The 23,604-nt window shown below is 38.3% G+C and overlaps 3 protein-coding genes across 9 annotated transcripts; 2 read left to right on the top strand and 1 right to left on the bottom strand.

Moving 5' to 3' along the window:
* The first annotated feature begins 75 nt into the window (after window positions 1–75).
* Window positions 76–4,631, top strand: LOC148412898 (jun dimerization protein 2-like). Of its 2 annotated transcripts, none has more exons than XM_088433295.1 (4): window positions 76–260; window positions 2,438–2,655; window positions 2,793–2,897; window positions 3,901–4,631. In XM_088433295.1, exons 1-4 carry the CDS (start codon window positions 146–148, stop codon window positions 4,084–4,086), a joined length of 624 nt encoding a protein of 207 aa, XP_088289421.1. In that variant the 5' UTR covers window positions 76–145; the 3' UTR covers window positions 4,087–4,631. The 2 variants fall into 2 exon arrangements, with proteins under 2 accessions (XP_088289421.1, XP_088289422.1); XM_088433296.1 differs by lacking the exon at window positions 76–260 and adding an exon at window positions 558–689.
* Window positions 4,632–5,747: 1,116 nt separating this feature from the next.
* On the top strand, window positions 5,748–22,203 carry flvcr2a (FLVCR choline and putative heme transporter 2a). 6 transcript variants are annotated; one of them, XM_088432498.1, is made up of 13 exons: window positions 9,435–9,471; window positions 9,589–9,599; window positions 11,313–11,963; window positions 13,070–13,211; window positions 14,535–14,675; window positions 15,213–15,280; window positions 15,531–15,634; window positions 17,289–17,399; window positions 17,829–17,934; window positions 18,016–18,127; window positions 18,338–18,402; window positions 19,796–19,916; window positions 20,483–22,203. In XM_088432498.1, exons 3-12 carry the CDS (start codon window positions 11,349–11,351, stop codon window positions 19,868–19,870), a joined length of 1,539 nt encoding a protein of 512 aa, XP_088288624.1. In that variant the 5' UTR covers window positions 9,435–9,471; window positions 9,589–9,599; window positions 11,313–11,348; the 3' UTR covers window positions 19,871–19,916; window positions 20,483–22,203. The 6 variants fall into 6 exon arrangements, with proteins under 6 accessions (XP_088288627.1, XP_088288623.1, XP_088288624.1 ...); XM_088432496.1 differs by having other exon boundaries at window positions 9,443–9,471; window positions 9,589–9,621; XM_088432497.1 differs by lacking the exons at window positions 9,435–9,471; window positions 9,589–9,599 and adding an exon at window positions 6,343–6,452.
* erg28 (ergosterol biosynthesis 28 homolog) lies at window positions 20,118–23,268 on the bottom strand. Its single transcript, XM_088432529.1, has 5 exons — window positions 23,046–23,268; window positions 22,819–22,965; window positions 22,068–22,158; window positions 21,859–21,977; window positions 20,118–21,769 (listed from the first exon to the last, which is right to left on the bottom strand). Exons 2-5 carry the CDS (start codon window positions 22,949–22,951, stop codon window positions 21,681–21,683), a joined length of 432 nt encoding a protein of 143 aa, XP_088288655.1. The 5' UTR covers window positions 22,952–22,965; window positions 23,046–23,268; the 3' UTR covers window positions 20,118–21,680.
* Between the last annotated feature and the right edge of the window lie 336 nt (window positions 23,269–23,604).

Below are 23,604 nucleotides of genomic sequence, written 5' to 3'. Positions count from 1 at the left end.
ATTTGGCATCACTGAGTTGTTATTGTTGCGTAGGCTCCTTCGTCCTTGGAGGAGGAGTTTGACTTCCCCTCCAACTACAGTATTTTTTTTACATCCCTGTTGCTGGCATCGGCCTCTTCATTTCCGCATTCCCGAATCCTCCCAGATGGGGATCACGTTTAGAGTCGGGCTGATGCAACGGTTTCCACTTTATAAAATCTACACTCGACCCGCGGCCGACCAGAAAAAGGGACATTTGTTCCAGTTGGGCTCCAAGTCAGGTCAGTGGAAGAGTTGTTTGTTAAAAAGTGCTTTCTGAGTTCACTTTCGCCTAGCTGCTGCTATTATGAACGTAAAATATTGCCTGGTGGGTAAGAGAATCACAAACATCCCGTTGTGTGATTTTTATGCTCGAACAAGACAATCTTAGCCGATGTGTGTTGGCCCCTTGCACTGATTTATAAACGCACATTGTCGACATTGCGACATTTGATTGGTGCTCCTGTCCTTACGAAAACACATAGTTGCGTAAAAGCATGAAAACCGCACTCAATAGGAAAAAAAAAAAAAAAAAACTTCCGCTTTAAAGTCCTCCAGTATGACTTGCTCTGTGTAGCCAGTGAGCCACTTTTGGACCACGTGAGAACATCAGCGGTTTTCAGATGATTTAACTAAAATAACATCGGTGCAAATTCCAATGAGACTACACAGTACGACATTTGTTTAGGTTTTCTGTGTTTTTGCAGAGATGGAGACTTGAGTCATTGAGGCTTGGTCTCACTCTTTGCTTTGATGAGTTGACGTGAGACATGATGACTTGACAGATTTGTGTTCATTTTCTGTTGAGTTGTTAAAAGCTAAATTCTACTTGCAAGTGCAGCAACTCGTAAAAAGGAAATGACTACTGATAAGTTGTAGAAAATTGCTATAATTATTTAAAACCCTGGGGGAAACGTTTACCCAACTTAGGCTTTTCAATGTTTTTGATATTTTATATCAAAGGAATAACATACAAAAAACACTAGGAGGCTAGAATATTGCATAGAATGTCAATACATGATGACTTTTAATAGGCCAAGCTGCCATCTCATGCTTGCAAATGGAACATCCTATAGGTGTCAAATTTAGCCCATGTCAGGCTTATTTACTGCCATTCAAAATTAGAAATACTGTCAACTTTGTACATATTTAAAACCTAATGTTTTATCATGTATTTCCCCCGATTTTTGCATTAATCCTTTCAACGGCAACTCGCAAATTGGGCGCAAAAGAAATTTTTGTGTTGACACCCCAAAACCACTGGGTGGCGCTAGGGGCCAACTTATGACACTTGCAAGCTTTTCAATGACTTTGACGATTGGCCTATCCTGGACTCCCTTAATTTAAAAGTCTTCAAAAGTCAGGATACTCTTATTATGACATAATTAATATTCATTTTTTAATTTAATAAATATATAAATATACAACTTTTACTGTTACCGCATTTTTACAATTTTCTACATAAAGTGGGTGTACACAAAACAAAACATATACAAATTTTGAATTAGTCTTGAGATTAAACACTTGCACGTGAGTTGATCTCATCTCCGTTAGTTTTAAAAAAATAAAAACCAAAATTACCCACACTGTACAGTACTTAAGTATACTGTAAATACAGATACACTTTATTTGTAGAACATTTTCAGATTAAAAATAGAAGTACTGATTGTAATCTTGGCTCATCTGGTTTCTGTGTTTGGTCATGTGATGTTCGCAAGCTGAACCTTGAGTTTGACACCTGTGACCAACGTAAAGTTATTACATATTATGTTTTAATTACAACAAAAAATATATATTTCTCCCTTTTTGTTATGCTGAGGTCCCCTATTTTCAATTGGCCGACCTTAGATGTTCTTTCTTGGGGGCATCATGGGGTTTTGGAATTTCCTGTGCCTTTGCCAACTTATTGTGCTCATACGTACCTTTCCTATTGTCTGTGGATATATTGAAATATCCGCTTTCAGCGTGAAAAAAGTCTGTTGGTTAATGGTGCAAAATAGTCTGTTGTAGTCTGTATAAATGTGCTCCTGCAAGTGTCATCTGCTGTTTTTGTTGTTTTTTAATGTCACACAACAAACCCATTTTAAAAGGATGCAGCAGACTGATTTTGTCTGCCATGTTCTGCTCCCCTGACATCAAGTCCAGAAAGAAGGTTAATAGGAAATTCTTGGTAAAAGCTCTCTTTAGTTCTCCTTGGAATCAAGCATAATTTGTTGACATCTACTAGGTCATTTGTCGAATTATTGACAATACTTCTTGGAATTTCTAAACTGCATTTGTTCCAGGAAATAAAAGCAAGAGAAAAAGATAATAATCATAATATTCTAAAAACAAGTCGTAACAACTCTTTGATGTGGTATTATTAATTAAAATGAAGCGAGGTCAGACCATATCAACAATCATTGTGTGTCCTCCCCAGCTGTGGTCACGGCCGAGTTTGATGCCATGCCAGGACAAATTCCCGATCCCTCGGTGACAGCGGGTTCCCTGCCTAGCCTGGGCCCTCTTGCTGGCATCTCGGCCACCACGCTGACCGACGCTCTCAAGTTGAGCGAGCTTCATGAGTTCAGGACCATGCTGTCGCCCCTGCACTTCATGAGCAATTTGGGAAAGAGGCCTATTGTCATCAAAACAGAGGTGAGAATAGAGACAATAAGGAGCTTTCAGCCTAATGTGACGATATATTGCAAGGCTATTGAACCCTAATTTTGTTTCAATGCCTTTTTGAAAAAAAAAAAGAATTTGTTCTTAACATTAATGCCTGCTCATTTTAGAGGGATGAAGAGGATGATAGAAGGAAACGAAGGCGAGAAAAAAACAAGGTGGCCGCAGCACGATGTCGAAACAAGAAGAAAGAAAGGACAGATTATCTACAAAAGGTCGGATCAATTTTTAAAATCTTCCATCCTCATACTCGTCTTACACCTTTTCGACCTTGACATAATGTTTGTTAACAATAAGCACCGGTGTACTTCTGCATAGTGTAACGTGTTTAACTTCTGTTTACGTAAACAAGATAAATTCCAAAACGTTGTGTTCGGGTAAATTGAGTGAATGTCATGTATATATACTCTAATTCGAACATTACTGTTAAATTAAACAGAAAACACACCATTACTATAAATGTTTTATATTTACAACAACCGTATAGCCTCTGTTACCTTAATTCAATCATCTAGTGGGAAACTCCCTACGCACAAGCTAACACTTAGAATCTATGTAGCGGTGCTGTTAACCCTGTAATAACATAAATCTGAACAAAAAATAAAGTGCAGCAACACATGCAGATGATAATAAAACAATTTTCATTTTCTTTATTCTGTTTGAAGATGCCTAATGTTAAGTACTGCCATGTTTACAATCTGAGAGAGGCACTGATTCTCCAGTACAGTTTTGTATATCCGTATGGCTGTCTTCTACTGCCTCCAGGTGGCCGAGGCACCAATGTGACAAAAGCTATGAAATTCTTTTTAAGACCTATTTATCATTTCAATGTTTGCATAAAATATAATAGTATGGAGTATTATTTTTCCCCTCTTGAAAGACATACTGCAAACGTTTTTTTTTTTTTTTTTTTTTTTTTTTTTAATAGACTGCAACATTCCATTCATTTCAATTGGAAAAGGTGGTCTGAGATAATAATGATTCGAGTTACAAGTTACGGTGAAGGGATGAATTTAATTTGTATCCCAAGCCATCGTTGTAGTTGGAAAACAATAATGGTTAGCCTGCTAACTAATGCTACTAATCCCTCTTGCTTTATATTTTTATGATTCTGTCATAAAAACAGCATGTGACATAAATTAGAGTAAATAAAAAGATATGATATGAATGTGGGTTATGTAAATGAGTCCTCAACTCCCTGCATTTGTCCTCCCATAGGAGTCAGAAAGACTAGCGATGTTAAACTCGACCCTGAAAGCGCAGATTGAGGAGTTGAAACTTGAACGCCAGCAGCTGATCCACATGCTTAACCGCCATCGTCCCACCTGCATCGTTCGGACGGACAGCGTCCAGTCGCCCGAGAACGAGACAAACCCTCTGCTGCAGCAAGTGGAAGCCGAGTAAAGTTGCACTGATGTCCTGCACTAACACAAGACAACGACAAGCACTTGGCTTTGAATTGTAAAATGGGGGAGAAGCTCCAAAGCCCTCGTGATGTTGCACCACAAGATGTGAATGGGACACTGGTGCGGCACTTGAAGTTGACTTTCCATTTTCCCAAAAAATGCATGTCAGGTTCCTTAAAGACTGTAAATTCTCCATTGATGTGAATGTGAATGGTTGTTTGTTCATATATATTCACGGGAATTTACTGGTGAACAATTTGAAGGCTCCATCTTATGTCTATTCAGTAGTTTTGTGTAATGCCATTCATTTAGTGCTTTTTTTTTTTTTATCTGTCATTTTTCTCCCACACTGACGCAGGCGTCATTTATTCATGTATTTTACATATCAAATATATATATACAGAACATGCGTTCTGTTGACATTATCTTTAGACTATGGCTAAAAATATATTTTTAAATACAATTTTCTACTTTACACTATGTTATGTATGCCAAATGCAATCTGTATCCTTTCAAAAAAATACATTTTTTTCAAAACTGTCATTTATTCAGCTTGGTGCATGTTTTGAGCTCTTTGTGGTAAACACTTCCATCTAGTGGCTGGATAGAAAAGCTGGATAGGACCCCCTCACCGCCACTAACAACACACGCACACACAACGCATCATACACATCTCTTAAAGGGACAATGTGTAAGATTTAGACCGTTTTTCATTAAAAAGGAAATAAACATGTCTGTTATACTTACGCACAATCGTAAATACAGCACTTCCTGCTGTCCGTAATGAAAAATGGTCTAAGTCTTACACATTGTCCCTTTAATAGGCACACTAAATTTATTTAGCCATTTTCAGCAGTACGGGTTTAATACCATGTATTTTGTCTATAATTAGTTTTTGCCTCTGATAACCAATCACGACTCAATTTGACAACATCGCATGATCAATCCCAGAAAACAAGTGAGCTGTGATTGGTTTTCACTTGCTGTGTTTTAAAGTTATTCATTGTGAATGAAAACTGCTTTGACTCTAGACAGCTCTAGACAGACTCTAGCCATTTTCAGTAGCAAAATGTTAATAGTTTATTAACATTTTGCTACTGAAAATGGCTAAGTAAACTTGGTCAAATTTAGGCTGACATTCTAACTGATTTTGTTTCATATCAGTAAAAATAAAAGTGCCTTCATTTCGTAATAAAAATGTTCACGATTGGTAACACAGTCAAGAATGTGGTATTACGGTCTCAACAATCGAATAATGGATTTATGAATAAATGCAGTGGGCAAGTTTCGGCACCAAATTGTCACAGTGGCTTTTTTTTTTTTTAACAGAGACAGATGGGGCCAGAACTTTATAATATAGCTAAGTCATGCTTACAATGTAGGCTGCTTCAGGCAATTTTGACATTTTCTACACAGAGGGCATGTCAAATTTGACAACGTTCTATTTACTGCTTTTCGTGATTTCTTGTCAAATTTTGTCAAATGTAAATATTTGGCCAAAATGGTTCGTCGAACTGTATTGTAACAACTTCACCACCAGGTAGGGCAACAACATCAGCTGGGTTTTTTCTTTTTTTAACCAACAAGAAGACGCCTGGAATGCACGTGACCTTCTAACGCCCTGTTCTTTACTTTCAACTCATTGTGCTTTATCTCAGCAGCAGAGTAGGATGAAGTACCCACCTACTTGGAACTTCTCTGTCACCTTGGATGCTCAGTGAAGTTCTGGAGAGGTGGTGTGCTCAAATTGGAGAACATTTGCTTTGACTGTGTTGCGTTTTTTGTGTGTATGTGTTTTGACGCATTAACATGGGGGATATCAGTAACAACGCCGAGGAGACCGGTCCTCCCGTTGAATCGAAAGATCCGAACGAGCAAGCGCAGTCCTTCAGCATCCCGAACGGCGAGAGCGATCCTGCTCCCACGACTCGCGTGTACTTGAAGCGCTGGGCTGTAGTTTTCCTCTTCAGCTCGTACTCGCTGAGCAACGCGTACCAGTGGATCCAGTACGGCATCATCAGCAACATTATGGTCAAGTTCTACCAAGTGGACGCGTTCGCCGTGGACTGGTTGTCTATGGTCTACATGCTCACCTACATTCCGTTCATCTTCCCCGTCACCTGGCTGCTGGACCAGAAAGGTTTGCGCGTCACGGCGCTGCTGGCCAACGTGCTCAACTGCGTGGGGACGTGGACTAAAGTGGCCAGCGTACAACCAGGACTGTTCTGGGTCACCATGCTGGGCCAGTGTGCGAGCTCACTGGCTCAGGTGTTCATCCTCGGGATGCCCTCCCGTTTAGCTTCGGTGTGGTTCGGCGCGGATGAGGTCTCCACCGCCTGCTCAATTGGCGTCTTTGGAAATCAGGTGAGCTTTGGTATGGACCTGCAGGGGGTTGTTCAAGTGATTCATTATGATCTTGCACACAAAAACGTCCATTTATTGTTGGTTGAAATACAGTATTGCACGTTTTAAACCCCAAAATGTACATTAAATAGTGTACTTCCAAACATTTTGCAAAAAATGTATTACTGTTTCTTTAATTTATTTAATACCTAAAATATGTTCCCATGTTTTACAAAAGACATTTTCCACTTGCTGTCTGATTGAAAATGACCACATCTGGACAATGGTCACGTAACGGCCAATCAAAACTTTGTGGATAGCATATGACCAAACCCAGAAAAAAAGATGAGCTGTGATTGGTTGTTACCTGAGCCTCAAGCCCGTGCTTTCATTTTTCAGTCAACAGCAAGTGGAAAATATGTTATCAAAGGGCAAGTCCACTTATTTATCAAATTTCATGTCATATTTTGTCTATAATTATTTTGACTAAGTAACTTTTCATGTACAGTTAATACTTTTAAAAACACATTTTGCCTGCTGTCGAAAATGACATCACATGCTCAAGATAAGCCTCAGATAACGAATCACAGATCACCCTTGGTCTTGTGACATTGACAAGTTGAGATGTGAATGGTCATTACCTAAGCCTTCTGTAAATATGATGTCATTTTCAGTCAATAGCATGTGAAAATGTGTTATGAAAGTACTAATTGTACATGAACAAAATAAATTCCATCCATCCATTTTCTTAACCGTTTGGTCTTTGGGAAGCAGGCAGGGTACACCCTCACCTGGTTGCAAGCCAATCGCAAGGCACACAGAGACAAAGAACCATTCATACTCACAAGGGAAATTTGGAGTGTCCAATGCACCTACCACACATGTTTCTGGGAATATGGGAGGGAATTAGAGTACATAGGTACAATACACGCTGACGCGGGTAGAACATGCAAAATTCAAGCGAAGCGGATATTCTAACTAGTTTTCCGCTGTGCAGCCCATGAAAACTAATGTAATCATTAAATTAATTATAGACAAAATTTCAACTTTTTGTCACTGAAAATGTCTAAATAAGTTTAATATCACTTTAAATCACACTCGTAATGTAAACCCGTGTCAATCAAAATTATGTACTTTATTTAGTGAGAAGTCAAAAGACTGGAGACAGGTTTTCTCTTAAAAATAATTGTTATTTATTCATGTTCGTAGCTCAAAGTATTGACTAAGCTGTAGGGTTGAACAAATACTCTTTTTTATATTTTGCTCATGGCTCAACAAACATACCGTAAGGAGTGATGGTTTTGGTGTCACGAGGATTCCTCCCAATATAAACAATACTCAATATCAAATTAAGTCAAGGATGTTGTCAATATTTGAAACCTTTCTTTCTTAAGCTGATGTGTTTGCACGCAATGAGAGCTGTTTGTTTTTCTCTCCACCTAACCACCCGGGTTTGAAAAGACACTTATGAGCGGCCCGGAGGAGCTCTGTTTGTCTCCTTAAAAAAGATCCAGTTTTGGTGAAGTCAGTCACAACCCTCTTGGAGATGTTAGCTACATACATTGTTTTCAGGACAACCAGGAATTATCTGAAACTCTTGCCTGGCTGTTATCTTTGAATCACCCTTGATATGAAGTTAAACATTTTGTACTGTTCAAACATTTTCTTACATGGGAAATACCCGACTGCATTGGCATTTTTTGTGTGCATTGTATTACATACAAAAATAACTCAAAGGACTTCAGCATGCCAAATGAGAGTTTCCATCCATCCGTCCATTTTTGTAAAATCCGGCTTCATAGTAGGTAGCCTCTTTCATCTAATTTTGATTGAGAACCTTGATAAGAAGAAAATCTAAACTCCACACAAGAACTTTTCACTTTATACCTCAAAACTGAGACAGGTGTGCTAAGCACTCAAACATAAAGCACACAGTAAATAAAGAAAAAAAAAACATGCATATATTGTTGTATATTGTTGTCAGTATAAGCTCTTCTTATACTTAAATTCACTGTCTCTTGTATACTTCTCTGAAATTTCTTATAACTTACTAGAACATCCTGATTCCTCATTAACTCCAATCTTGATTGAAATGATCAACTATGCAGCCATTTACAGGGACTTTAAATTATAATTGCCTGCATGAAATTAACGTGTCAGGTTTAAGACAAAATCATATTTTTCATATAGTAAACAGCGATTTGCTGGCAACAAAATTAGGGTGTAGGCCACCCGCAGCCCAAAGACAGCTGGGATAAGCACCAGCAAGCCTGCGAACCTTTTGAGGAAAAGTGGTTGAGAAAATGAATGGATGGATAAACAGAGCAGGGTGGCGCATAGGGATTATAGAAGTCCTGGATGTGTCAAAAATTAGGGAAAAAAAAGATTTTACTCAACCGCCATAATATTTTTTATGCACGCACTTTTTCAATTGTCCCACTGGACTCAGAAATATTAAACTGACAGTCAAACTAACTAGTGTGTTGATTTCGCTGCAATCACACACTATTACCAGACATTCTTTAATATCAACACTTAATTTAGAAGACTAGTGATACAGTACTACGATAGATATTTTATTTTACTGTATTTCACCAGAATAGTCATTGTTTTTACCATTGTTGAATGACTCATGAAAGTTATTATTTTTTTCTTTCATACACCAGTGTGACTAATGAAAAACGTAGAAAAATACCCGATGAGTTAATATCTTAATAGCACATTAAAAGTATAACTTTTAAGTACAATTGTTCGTCTTTGTAATTTGGTTTATAGCCAGCTTTGTTTTCTAATTCGATTCGGGGCAACATTATTTAACAACATTATTTATGAACTCAACCGCATCGACGTGCAGTCTACTAAAATTTTAGTTAAAGTACAGTACGACTAATTATTGAAAATATTTCTCTGTTCCGCGTTCAAACGCAAATGGGAAATGACGTGTAGATGTTTGCACAAGGTCGCCATCTTGCGCCTACTCGGCGCTAGTGTAGTATAACAGTTCATTTGGTTAAATGAAACAACGACAGTGACGCTTCAGGTAGGCTAAAATAAATACATGATAACATTTTCAGTATTATTAGTACAATCTTTTACAGTTATCATGGTTCAGCTGTTTCTAGAGCTCCACTAATTTCACCACTTTCGCTCCTTCCAGCAATCTTGCAGGTACAGTATGGCAGTCGAAACGGTAAGAGTTAAAAAGCAAAATATGAAGCTGGTTCAATGTTAATGAGCGGTCTAGAGTTAATCCTCTTGTGACAAGTAGCTTGGATTTTCATCACAGAGGACTGAGTTTCCAAGGAAAATAAGCCTCCGCTGGGCGTCGAAGCAACTATTACGCGTCCAACTTGAAGCTGAAACTTTCCAGTAACTTTGCTAGCTTCTTGGAGAATAGCGTGACCGTGAGTGAGGTGCGATTGTGCAGTACTAAATTTGTCACAACAAATTGATGCTTAGCCATCAAATTGGCAGAGTGGTCGTAGCCACACAAAATCACTGTGAAATATTTATTATCTTTAAGTCAAGCACGTTTTGTGACCCAACCATCAAATGTTTATATTACATTAGACAATTGGCTATTTTGCTTGACTGCGCGTGCTCATTTCGGTGCAAATGACGATGCGTCAATTTTAAACCGTCAGTCTATTTTTTTCCCCTTCACCCCCAGTTAACTCAAAGTACCGGTCAGACTAGAAACCAAACCACACCCTGCTGTGTCCAGGCGATCCTCGGCTTTCCTCGGAGTTCAGCCCGCTCGTAACTCGAGGCCGTATGTCACGTTTTTTGTTACCTTGGTTTAAATCATTACATTCAGTAAATAGTTGAATGAAAGACATTCAACATACATCAGTCAAATAAAGACATTGGTGAAAAGGACACAGCAGGCTGATAAAAGCTCAGATTGGATGACTGAGATGTCGCTGCATTATTATTGCATCTATTTTAGTGGAGCACTTGAGCAAGGATATGATTTATCCATTTGTTCTTGCAGCAGTTGTCTTTGGGGTTTATAGTGTGTTTGGCCACACCGTAGTGACTATTCAGGTTCACCCGTTAAACCATTGGTATTACGTTTAAACTCGGTAGTACGGTACACCAAAAAGCAGACGAAGACTCTTGGCTTTAGTCAGGTCTTCAGCCTTGCAAATGGTTTAGTATCTAGGTCAAAACTGAAGTTTATACATGAAAAAAATGCTTGAGGACAAGAAAAAGATACTTTAGTCTTTGACCTTTCCCTTGACGTTTAACTGTCCATATTATGTGAAATTGCAGTGTTGGTTATTCTCTATCTGCATGTGTCATGTGCTCTTCTTTAGCAATGTAATGAAACACAACTCCCATACAAGAAAAGTCCTATAGTGTGTGAGTGATGCAACTAAAAAGGAGGAATTCGAGCTGTCGAATAACCGTTACATAAAACGAAATATTCACATGACCAAGGAAGTGGAATATTGTGAGCTTTTTAATTAGATAGGTGGCTTGCTCTGTGAATATTTGCAGAGATTGCCAGTGCTACTTGTTGAAGAAACTCCAGACATGCATTTTGTGCAGCGTTTGTCCACACCAGGTCGTGGATTAGCCATAGCCAATCACAGCTGACTTATGGCGAGAAGGTATTCCCTGAACTAGCCATAACCTCATTCACTGTCATTGAGCGCTATATACATCAAAGCTTCTTTTTAATCTGGATGGCGGCGAAAGGGTTAAAATTACCCATTCAAAGTCACCAAGGGAAAAACCAGTCAAGTTTGCTTGAGGCCAGTATTTCCCATCTTGAGAAAAAAAAAAAATATGCAGTACCAGCTGACTGGGAGTGGACTCAGGTAAATGGCCGCTGTGTTTACACACACAAGGAGAACTGTTTGCTTTTCTCTCCAGCTGAATGCAGACGCCTAAAAAAGAGAAGGAAGCAACATGAGCAGTCAGGAGGAGCTCTGTCATGACTGGTTGGACAGCCCTGATGGATCCGCTCCATCGAGAAAAACCAGAACCAGTTACGGAGGCTTCGATCGCCATCTCTCTTTGGGTGACACCAGCCTCATATCGGACTCGTCCATCCAGGAACGTGCACAGCTCTTTCCGCTCATGGAGACCAAACTGTACAAGCGCCGTTGGGTCATGCTCTTCCTCTTTTGCATCTATTCCATGAGTAATGCCATGATGTGGCTGCAATATGGGATCATCAGCAACATTTTTAAGCACTTTTATGGTATTGATGACCTGGCCATCAACTGGCTTTCTATGGTTTATTTCTTTACCTACATACCTCTCATCGTGCCCGTCATGTGGCTGCTGGAAAATCGAGGCCTCAGGGAACTGATGGTGGTGGGCTCCGCCTTCAATTGCATCGGAGCTTGGATCAAAACGAGCACGGCTCACCCCGACTCGTTTGCTGTGACCTTCCTCGGCCAGTTTGTGTGTTCAGTGGCGACTGTTTACGTCCTTGGCATCCCATCCAAACTTGCTTCTCTGTGGTTTGGACAGCAGGAGGTGTCCACGGCCTGTTCCATTGGTGTTCTGGGAAACCAGGTGTGTCAAAGTTTGCCTGTTGGGCTTAGGTGTGGAAAGCAGAGCGTGCATTGTGTTGTTTGTGAGTGTGTTATCTTTGTTGTATTTCCAGCAAGAAAAAAAAACAGGTTATAAAGAATGCTGTAGTTCCCGAAAGTTGAAACGATGTTATAAAAACATGTCACAGACATCTGGGAATGTTTACATTTGTTAATGCTTGTAAATTTAAGTAAATAAAAACGTGTTGCATCCAGAGTTGCAAATGAGTTGAGTTTAATCAACAGCACCTCTTAGCACACTTGCAATGGTGGTTTTATTTTCATGCATATTGGGCCTTACTGTACTTCTGACTTGACCATGTATGTACAGATAGCTTCCAAAAATGAAAACCAAATGTTATTTGAAAAAACGTCCTCCCTACCTATGTAGACCAAACACTGTTTGTCGGTTATTGTCATGCATGTTTTTGTTTTTTGACTTAGCCTCAGAGCCTGCTGCGATGGATGAAAGGATGCATTGTCATTGACATCCATACAATCTATGATGTATTTATTTGGTTCCGCCCTATGTACAGTATAAAACTTCCCCTCAAAATAGGAGTTTATACACCCGTCTGAAATGTTTTGGGTGAAAAACTCCCAGCAAGAAAAAATGGTTTGAGGCCAGTGTTAAGCGATTATAATGTTTTGATGTTACATGCTAAAACAAACTTGGGACAGTTTGAATGTAGTTGAGAACGAATTCAATATGTTAGGTGATTGAAAAACAGCGCATGCTGCCTGACTACTTTTACACAGTAGAACAGTCTTTAAGTGGGGCTGGACCCCCTCGAGGGATGCGATATGATGGGGGGGTGGTTGACCCCAAGGAAACCGCCCCAGGCACCATATGGTGCAGAGTCATTCAAAGGCTGTGCAGGAGTTTAAACTTTTTAAATTGTTTTCAGCAACATTTCTTTTCTAAATCACGTTAACATAAAACACAAACACAATATTGTATAACTTTTTCTTGAGGGTTAGGGTTATCGGTGGTCCTATGTTAATGTTTCAGTCCGGGGCAATTTACATTTTTTTTAAAAGATGATAAATGCTCAAACCTAAGTGGAGATTGTTATTTTTCATCTGCAGATGGGCATTGCGATTGGATTTCTGGTCCCACCCATCCTCGTGCCCAATGTTGACGATGTGGAGGAGCTGGCACACCACATTAAAATCATGTTCTACATCAGTGCTGGTGTGGCGACCGTCATTTTCATCTTTGTGATAATTGGTAAGACCTCAACAGAGGAAACGCTCTCACGACTAAGACTGAGGAAACCCTCTCAACAATTTTTGTCCTATAATGCAGTTAATGTCAAGTTCAAAACCGTTAAGCCTTTTCTCCAGATTTTATATGTGGTGCTCCCCAGGCAACTCTACCCAGTGTCCAGTGCTGCAGTAATTGAATTGTGCACCTACTGTATTTGATAGATGTGTTCTGACACAATGTGAAACACAAGCAGGGATGAGTTATGTAATTGTTGTGTGAACTTCGATTCCCACTCACACACTAAAGATCTGACAAGTCCATGACAGTGACTCACTGCAAATCCTTACCACTGATTTTTTTATTTTAGTTTAAAAAGTTTTTGCTGGGGTTGCTGAACCCTTTTTCTACATAGAACAGTGGTTCTGTAATGGGGAAGCCATAGTGATACGTGAAGGGACTTCAGGTGCCATGTGAAATTTTAACAGGTTTCAAAGGGAATCGCAGATCTAATTTAATGTTTTTTAATGCTGTTACAGGAACAGAACATTTTTGTTTTCAAATTATGAGAAAATTAATTGGGACATGAAACAACCTATTATTCAATTGTGTTAGTGCACATGCCTTTATTTTGTTAATTGTAACACAAATGCACATTGTTGTTAGTGACACGATTTTACGGCGGATGAGAGCAAGAAATAAAACAGAGGGCTCTAGAGATAGTTCCACGCTTTATCAAGTTTTTTTTTTTAATGATTTGCGCTGGTTAGGAAGGGATACTTGGCTTAAAAAAAATATTTGACAGGTGGTGCATCAATGAGAAGTTGACAACCACTGTTCTAAACTTTTATGTTGAACTGAAATATAAATTACATTTCTTTATGAACTGATATTTGTGTAAAGTGTTCTAGTAAGTGCAAGTATGTAATAGAATTCCACTTTACTATTTCCCTTTTCCATAGGGCTATTAAGCGGTTGCAAAAACCACAGAGGAAGTCAATTACACTTTAACTATATGAATTAAACAAAGAATATACTATTTGATTAGTGAGGAGAAGCAGTACAGAAAACAGATAGTTAAATTGACCTTTTGGGTTATTGACAATTAACCATGGATGTCATCATCATCCAAGTCATCACCTTTCCTTCACACCATTAAAAGTGTTCATATTTGAGCTTACTGCAATTTGTTGTTCTAATGCAGGATTGTTAAAGTATCTTTATGTCTCATTAGTCTGTCTGCTATTCTTACAGCTCTGCTGTCTGATCGAGGTTCATTGCTTTCATTAGGTTGTTATATCTGTCAAACTTGTGTTTACATTAGAACTTCTCCACCTGTGTTTCTAGTGTTCCAAGAAAAACCCGAGCTCCCTCCCACACAGGCCCAGGCTCAAGCCAGGTGCATCCCTCCGGAGAGCTATTCCTATCTGGCCTCAATCCGGAGGCTGCTGTGCAACAAGCCCTTCATGCTGCTGGTGGTCAGCTATGGTGGGTCCCTATCGTCTACTGTCCAACTGTCAAACATACTCGAAAGATGATTTTTGGTCCTGCTTTTAACTGGAATTTCATTAGTGTATGGGTGATTGTCGTGTCATTTAGTAACTCAGTAAAAGTGTTTTACATACAAAATAACAGGCCAACTCTACATATAATATAATGTTAATGCATTAGGTGCAGCAAATATGTTACACAAAATTGTATGCCTTCTTTTTAGTTTTTTTTATTTTCTTGTTGAGCTTTAAGAGTGGTAAATCACACGAGCTATGGCATATCGCTTATCCAGTAATCACTTCACTTTTATTTGTTTATTTTAAATGGCACTGTAAAAGTGTCACTGTAGATGATACTGGTGTCAAAATCATGTTTTATCAGCTGGTATTTTGAAGTTAAACCTGCAACTTCTGGGTTTGTGTCGCTTCAATCTTTAGTTTATGAGGGGTTGTTGCATTCTTTAATGATATACAGTACAGCACTCAGTCTGAATGGTGTGTAAATACAAGCAAATATTTTGGGCTTTATTTGCAGGACTGAATGTTGGCTGCTTTTATGCTGTGTCCACACTTTTGAACCGAATGATCATCGAACACTATCCAGTAAGTCTCAAGCTACTACTTTATTTCATAATGATATATTTTTAGTTTCTGTTCTTTGCTTGTTTTTTTTTTGCCTATGCTCTGTCACATTTTGTAGCTCCGCTATAGACTCTTGTTATGTATAAGAGCGCCTGGAAGATGACCATGACAATATTGTAGCTCAGATGGCTGTTGTCTCACCCAAGAGCCCTTGAGTTAAATTTTTTTCGAGTGTGATATATAACAATGTTCTAAAAGCAATTTTCCTTAGGGTGAAGAGGTGAATGCAGGCCGTATTGGGCTGACCATTGTCATTGCAGGCATGGTAGGATCACTCCTCTGTGGAATTTGGTTGGACAAGACTAAAACTTACAAGTAGGTACTCTGAAATGTTTTTAGAATTGCAACTGTGCATTCAGTAAGTTGTATTACTTACAGTAGTTCTACAGAATTGACACTGCATACACAGGGATGAGATAAACAAACAAAAATCAACAAACAAAAAATGCAGACATTATAAAAAAGTAACAAAAAAGATACAGCTGCAAAAAAATGCAAACAATAGAAAGATGCTGCCACAAAAACACATTGCAACAAAACAGATGCAAATTCATTTTTTTAATTACTGTCTCTATTTTGCACCCCTATGATGTCACTGACTTGTCAATGCCATTTGGTCCCACCCCCTAATGTATATAATGTAGCATATTTCGTTGTTGTTTTGTTAGCTTCCATTTTTTTTAGATTGCATTTTTCACTGTGTTTTTAATGTGGTTTGCATTTTGTTTGTTTGTTTGAAGTTGTTGTTTTTTGCTTAGTTCCTGTGTTTGTTGCGTTCTACTAGCAGCATATATGCCCCCAACTACCAATATACAAAACAGTTCAGACTACTACATTTGTGGCACGAGACTCCCATTTGTATACAGACAGAATGAGAAAGTAAAAATCTAACTAGTGTAAATGTAGCAGCTGAACAGTGTTGGTAGTTTGATTATAAGGGAATATGAAAGAATTTGTCTCAATAAATAACACACATATACAAAATATACATATATAATTCATACATACATGAAACATAACTACCCATAACACCAAAACATTGTCATCAATATATGTTTTGTTAATTTGATTGGAGTTGATCTGTGGTAGTAAAAACACTTACAAAAGTAAGACGTCGTGTGCTATTTGGTGTAGTTCCCTTTCGTGGATGTTTCGGGTAACATAGTCGCAAGGAGCTGAGCGAGGAGAAATGTGTGCAAAGTGGAACTGGCGACTGAGTTTCTGTTCTGATGTCCTACTCTGCTTATCGAAGCTGACAGATAAAACTAGTGCAGACTTACCATGTATTTTTCCACGGTCTGATCTTTCCGCCACTAAACTTCAAATTTCATTTATTTTCAACAATGGCTATTATTTTCATCCTCATTCAACATTTTAGCTTTAAGACTTCTTGATGAATGCCTTAGATTCCTCTCGTGCCATTTGGATGCTCAGCTGTCAAAGCAGCTAGGTCCAGATTGCTTTCACTGACACTCTCCTGTTGTCTTAAAGTATGTGGGAGAGCGCAAGAGGATGACGTTATATTAACAAAAGCAGTATTTTACGCATGGTTGTACAAAAAACTGCTAGACCAGAATAAGCCTGTTTGTGCAGATGGCCCTTGCTATGACAACAGGTCATTTTTTTTTTTTTATCAGTATGTTGGTTTATATGATATTGATGTTGAAATTTTCAAGAACGCTAAGGATTAAAAATGAAAATAAGTACTGTCAACGGTACCATTAAAAGAGAAAACAGTTCATTTTTTATACACTATTAACATTTGAAAAAAAAGATTGAGGTCATCCACTCTTCTTGATGTGGTTTTCTGGAAATATGCTGAGCAGCTTTTGCCTTAAAAATATAAGCCAACTCACAAGACCCAGATCTACATTTTTGTCAAATCTGATTAAACTGGATTTCTTAAAAAAAAAAAAAAAAAAAAAAGATTTGTAGCCTGGCTTAAATATTCTCTTTCCCCTTTCTTCAGACAGACCACGTTGGCCGTGTATGTGCTCTCCTTGATTGGGATGCTGGTGTACGCCTTTACACTAAGCCTGGGCCACCTGTGGGTGGTGTTTCTCACAGCCGGAGTTTTGGGGTGGGTCATTATTATGACAGTGAGCAAATGTTTCACATCAGGGTTAATTTTTTGGAAGTCCTCCAAATATGTGGTTAATTGTTTTTATTTTAATGTGATTGACGTTGGCCCAATGGGCATCTGCGCTGTATATTCAATGGCCACTCCAGTCATGCCATAAGTTGCTACTTGGGATTTTTAAAATCAACTTTGCCATTAGTCGCACTTTATTTTCTTGAAAAAGAATCAACATTACAACTGAATAAAGTAAGACTTGAGCTTCTCAAATATCTGATATTCACATCATGCATGTTTTATGCAGATTTCCCTCGTATCAATTTGAGAGTTACATTTTTTTCTTCGGGAACTATATCTGTATGACTTTGTAGTTATTGCATATTCCTTATTTAACTGGAGCATTTTAATTTGAGCCTCAATGTGTTTCTGCAGCTTCTTCATGACTGGATACCTTCCTTTGGGCTTTGAGTTTGCCGTAGAGCTCACCTACCCAGAATCCGAGGGAACTTCATCCGGTCTCCTCAACTGCTCAGCTCAGGTTGCAACAAGTTCATTCACTTACTTGCAACAACTTAACACATGACAGTATAGACCTTTCACCAATCTCCTTACATTTCAGATCTTTGGAATCATTTTCACCATCGCCCAGGGAAAGATTATTGACACATTGGGCACTTTGGCAGGAAACATTTTTCTGTGTATATTTCTTTTGGTAGGAGCAATGATGACTGGTAAGGAAACATTTAGAATGGGGAATTTATATCTCCTTTTATGGGGCCAGTTACTTAAATATTCCAAGGGACAAGATTGCCACCTAGTGGTGGAATCAAAATACTTTTACTGATTTCTCTTTATTTTGTAAATCGTGAAACCCAGAGTTTAAGAAAATGTAAGGAACTTCCATGTGCCTCCGTCTCCTCACTTTATTGTCTGCATCACAGGATTCATTAAGTCCGACCTTCGGAGGCTAAAGGCCAACCTACAAGCTGCTGGGCAATCAATCAGTGTAAGTATTTAGCGACAGCATTGGCAAATCTCTGGAAAGGGATTGTGGCTGATGTCACGATTGTTTTTTGTGCTGCAACAAGCGTTGCTGGTTGATTTTGGCTGTGTACCCCACACTGCATTGCACTGCTACAGGCATGAATAAATGCAGGCTGAATGCACGGCTCTCCCTGCATGCTCAGAGCAAATCTTTTCTCGGCTTCCCCATGCTAATTTAACCAGCCAATATACTGTATATGTTCAAGAACAGCAATAATGCACTTTTTTATACTTCAAAGTGGAAACAAATGTAAAATCTCAGCATAAGACGTCATGCTAACAGGATTGAAGTCTGCCTCTTTGCTAAACGAGCATGTATAGCAAGCTTTTTTTGTTTGTGTTTCACTGCAATATGAAACCAAGAAAATACTACAAATTAACTTCAGGAAAATAAGAAATAATCAGATGTTTGTTGGATGCAGTACAGTGGGCCCCCACTTACATATTCTACTACTTTTTTTTTTTTTACATTCTTTCTTAACCTTTCTTTTTTTTTTTTTTGCTAAAAACTCACCAGTTTGGTGTTTTTATACTTAGACAAAAGCTCTATTTAAAAGAGGTCAAGCTTTGGCGTCATCTTGTGGCACAATTGGTGCCATGAAATTAAAAAGAAACGAGATAAGCCAAAAGTCCTGAGACTGGTGCTTTTCCACCATCTTTTGGCAACAATAAGGCATTGTGAACAAATGTCTGCTACTGGGGGATCAGTCTTTGTCTATTTCAGTGAAACAGAAAACAGTCTTAAACATGCTTTTCATAATCACCTTTGAAATTGACAGCAGATTTTTAAAAACATCTTAAACATATGCTGTACCGCTACCTTTTTTTTTAATGGCCCTTAGATGCAAATACAGAAATGTTAAGTACCAGCAATCCTGCACACGCATATTTTTTTTTTCTGTAAATTAATTATTGTTAAATAATGGATTGATGACTCAAGCAAAACGAAAAAAAAGGTGCACATATATATATATATATATATATATATATATATATATATATATATATATATATATATATATATATATATATATATATATATATATATATATATATATATATATATATATATATATATATATATATACTGTATATATATATATATATATATATATATATATATATACACACACACACACACACACCTTTTTTTTTCCTTATATGTGTATTGGTGATTTTGTAGTACTGCGGGTTTGAGTGTGCAGGAATGTCTGGGCAATTGGGTTGCGTGTACAGCCCTTAATGTACCTCATTCACTGGCATTGACGGCATGTCGAAAATCCATTGTAACTGGGCTGGCAGCGAATGAGTCAAGGGCCCTTCACCTAGACATGACACTCAAGCTATTATTCCAGCGTGCAGGCTCAGAGTCTTCGGTTCAGGACTACGGGGGCACATCTTTCAGCAGCCCCTGGAGGCAGCAGTCCTGACATAAACTTACAAGCTTGCTAAAAACCAAAACACACACCTGCCAAGGTAGGGGCACACACTCTTAAACAATAAACTCCCCAACAACATGAATGCTTATTCTCGACGTAGAAGCTGCCAGGTGTGAGCACAGTTCGGTTCAAGGTTGAATAACTGCTCTGATTTATGTTTGCACTGTGTTACGTTCCTTGACCAACTCATCCAATGGATTAGTAATGTTAGCAGCGATCCACAATGCTGACTTATTTTCTTGTGCCTTAGGGTTTTTTTTAACTAATTGGAACTATGTGCATTAGTTCCTATTTATTGGAAGAATTGTTGTAAGTGGATTATTTCAATCTGGGAAGTTTCACAATGTACATTGGGAGCAGCAGCATGTTGCCAAAAAATTCTATTATAAGTAGGAAGGCATTGAAGCTCTGGTTTCTTTGGATAGAGGCGCCCTTTCCAGTGGCTATTTTTAAAGAGCAGTGGTATAACAAGACAAGTTGAACTGTCTCCAGTTTGTACGTCGCCGTATTTATTTTTTGTGTTTCGTATTCCAAATCGTTGCAGTGAAATGCTTAGATCCTTTTCACTGTGTAGTGATTGCCATTATTATTTTGTTTCTCCAGGACATGACAACTGTTCTAGATGAAAGCCTTCCTTCAAGCGAAATCCAGAAAGAAAGAAAATTTTAAGTAGGAATGCAAGAGGAAATAGTTGTGATGCGTTTTGCCGTGACAGCCTTGGCAGGAAGAAATGCTCACTGTACTAACCAAGAAACACTGTGCAATTTTGTGCCATGAGGACACTAAACATTCTCACATGGATCCCACTACAAGCACAAGAAGTCAGTCATGCACACGAACAATGCACTTAGAATTTCAAATGTCTTCACCGTTCATTGTTTGTATCTTAAATGTCAAGTGGAGTGTAATATTTATATATGCTCTTACCTCAAACCTTTTTAAGTTTGTCCTCTACTACAACAATCACAGTAATTCTCTCAATAATCAGTATTGTAACTGCTTTAATGCTTTACTTTGCAAAAGCTTTTTTTGCCTTTAGAACATTAACAGGACTGTGATAGTTTTTATGTTATGGCAGCTGGATGGTTTTCCACCTGTCATTCCGGATCACGCGGCATTTACCTGAATTCTACTGACTGCAATAACAGTCCATGCTATGCGTCTTATGTATATTTTGGAATGTCTATGTGGTCTTCCCCCAGACCTGGCAGACAAAAACTTGAGGACTGACAATCTGCATAGTTATGGAAGAAGATGAGGAAAATCAAATCGTATCATTTTGCACAAGAAAGAAAAACAAACTAATATTTTATTTAAAAATGTGCTTTTCTTGTAAATTCACTAGGAATGCACAGTGTGCATATTTTGTGATGAACTTGTTTTACGTTATATGTTGCTGTTTTCCTTTTACAAAGTATGTCATTGTTCTGAGGTGCTAATTTATAATTTTAAAGAATTTTAGGACATTTCCCAAAGCTGTGACAATCAAACACTTTGTAATATTTCAAACATAAAATAAATTATTCTACTAGGGGACCTCATATAGTAACGACCAGAGTCCAGTGTTTTGGATAACACTAAAAACTAACATGAACAAGGGGGCTCAGTGGAGTTTCTTTTCCATTGTTAAATGAATAAATCTTGTCTTCCAACCTTAAGAAATGTCAAGCGCCTGAGAAGTCACGTGTAGAGTTTAGAAAAAGCTTGATTGACTGTAGGAAATACTATAAAATAACATCTGGGAAGCAGCACACCGCCATCAATCCAAACGCGTCTGGTGGACTCTCGGACATGAGGACATTCAGTTCCGTTTCTTCTGCTGCGCTCCCACTTCCTCCGGAGTCTCTGGAAAACACTGGAATCCAATCAGCATCGCTATGATTGAGAAACCTGGGGAAACAAATGCTGCAATTACTTCACGCTACAGACTGTGGTCATCCTTTACAAATTGGAAAAAAAACAACAAAAGGGATTCCCACTGGCCACAATTAGAGGTGCCATGACTCCGATGGTGAGAGGTGCAGTTTTATAGATGAAGGCTTCAGACAGAAAGTGACCCAGCGCCAGGACAAATGTCCACAAAGTGATGTGATACAACCTGCCGGTGACGCACAATGTGAGAATCTAAAGAAGTTGAGCACTAAGACAATGCATGGAAACACAAAATGTAATAAAAAAGATTTCTTACGTTCTGTTGTGTATGTCAATGGCGCAGGCACAACGAATGATGGATGACAGCAGTGTCCAAATGCCAAATGTTCGAGCTTGAAGACCATTGACTGAATAAAAGTGCAGACATAATAAAAATCATTATTTGCCCCCTTGTTGAGTTTGTTTGTTTGTTCTTTTATAAACACATCAACATTCTACAATGTTTGTTTTTGTTTTACTTTTGTTTTTTTTAAAGTAATGAAATAGGTAATTGATTCCTTTAGACCAGTAGTTCTCAAGCATATACCTCCTTTTATTTTTTTTTCCTCAGCCCATGTAATGCTTAACCAGCAGAAAGGGTTTTTGGATGGGGTTGGAAGACTTTAAATTAGAATGCTGTGCCTTCCGTGCCTGGATTATTAAACTTTGGAATTACATTTGTAGAGGGGGGAATTCTGCAACGCAAGAAGATAGATAGATTGTGTACCATCTGTTTTATTTTTGACTTGTTTGCCAGAAAATTGCATCATCCATTTGTGTGGATCTGTATAAAACTCAACAAAATAAAGGCATACAACGTTCTGCAAAGAAGTCACTATATTGAGAAATGTGGCTTCATGTTCCAGTTAGTTTGCTCTCAATCTGGAAAGATAAATACTGTTCTTGTCACTGCATTAAATAGCAATAAATCAGACTTGCAAATACCTGCAAAAAAAAACATTAAAAGTGCCCTCACGTACCCCCAAAGATATTAGTGCCCTCATTTAAGAAGAATCCAATTCGCTCACCAAACTCAGGCGTGCCTGTGTACAGCTTCTCTGACAGGAAGCTGTGATCTCTGAAGCTTTGCACAGTGTTTCCCATCGCAATGACGGAAACCATCACCAACCAGCTTCTCAGGACGTTTAAGAAGCGACTCATTTTTTTTGTACCTCCTTTATTCAAATGAATCAAGTAAATCAATTAGAATCCACTCAAACCCATGCATTTGAAAAATGGTTGTTAATTTGCTTACCTGCCAAGTGTTTGAATAAAAAGACTAACAGACTAATATTTGCCGTAAAACCTTGCTACAAAATAAGGTCAAATGGCATTATTGGTGTCATTTCCGAGCGCCGTTCGTCATACCTCAATGTGATAAACTCCTCAGTCCACAGATCGGTTAAAAAAACGATAAGAAAATATGACGTTTTTTCGCTCGAATAGCTCTATAGTAACCTATAACAAACCTGACAGAATGGTCCTATTCAGTCGTACCATTAATATTATTGGTCAGATTGAGAGTTTTGGTTTCGCCTACTTTTGTTTATAACCAATCACATTTCAGAAATTACGGACCATGCGTGGGGTTGGTTGTGATTATCAAAGAGTTGTAATTCAAGAGAAGACAGTTCACCGTGGTGATATGAATTGTGATAGTCGACTACTCTGACAAAGCAATAGAACGTGGTTTCTGAATTGTTTTATTTTTTTCAAGTTTATACAATTTTTGTCACTCTACTTGTTATATATCTATCTATATATATGTTTACATGCAGTATAAAAAAACCATTATTTAGTGGAGGAAGAATAAA

This window comes from Hippichthys cyanospilos, chromosome 14 (assembly GCF_059441005.1).
Source record: "Hippichthys cyanospilos isolate Australia breed blue-spotted pipefish chromosome 14, RoL_Hcya_1.0, whole genome shotgun sequence".
Classification (NCBI taxonomy): Eukaryota; Metazoa; Chordata; class Actinopteri; order Syngnathiformes; family Syngnathidae; genus Hippichthys; species Hippichthys cyanospilos.
This window is presented reverse-complemented; position numbering and strand designations above follow the sequence as displayed.

Coding starts and splice junctions, on each gene's coding strand:
- LOC148412898 (XM_088433295.1), top strand. CDS start 146: ATGGGGATCACGTTTAGAGTCGGGCTGATGCAACGGTTTCCACTTTAT. Junction 261..2,437: donor CCAGTTGGGCTCCAAGTCAG/GTCAGTGGAAGA, acceptor TGTCCTCCCCAG/CTGTGGTCACGGCCGAGTTT. Junction 2,656..2,792: donor CTATTGTCATCAAAACAGAG/GTGAGAATAGAG, acceptor TGCTCATTTTAG/AGGGATGAAGAGGATGATAG.
- flvcr2a (XM_088432497.1), top strand. CDS start 11,349: ATGAGCAGTCAGGAGGAGCTCTGTCATGACTGGTTGGACAGCCCTGAT. Junction 11,964..13,069: donor TTGGTGTTCTGGGAAACCAG/GTGTGTCAAAGT, acceptor TTTCATCTGCAG/ATGGGCATTGCGATTGGATT. Junction 18,128..18,337: donor GGTAGGAGCAATGATGACTG/GTAAGGAAACAT, acceptor TCTGCATCACAG/GATTCATTAAGTCCGACCTT.
- erg28 (XM_088432529.1), bottom strand. CDS start 22,951: ATGAGTCGCTTCTTAAACGTCCTGAGAAGCTGGTTGGTGATGGTTTCC. Junction 21,978..22,067: donor ATTGACATACACAACAGAAC/GTAAGAAATCTT, acceptor CGTCACCGGCAG/GTTGTATCACATCACTTTGT. Junction 21,770..21,858: donor GGCACCTCTAATTGTGGCCA/GTGGGAATCCCT, acceptor TTGTTTCCCCAG/GTTTCTCAATCATAGCGATG.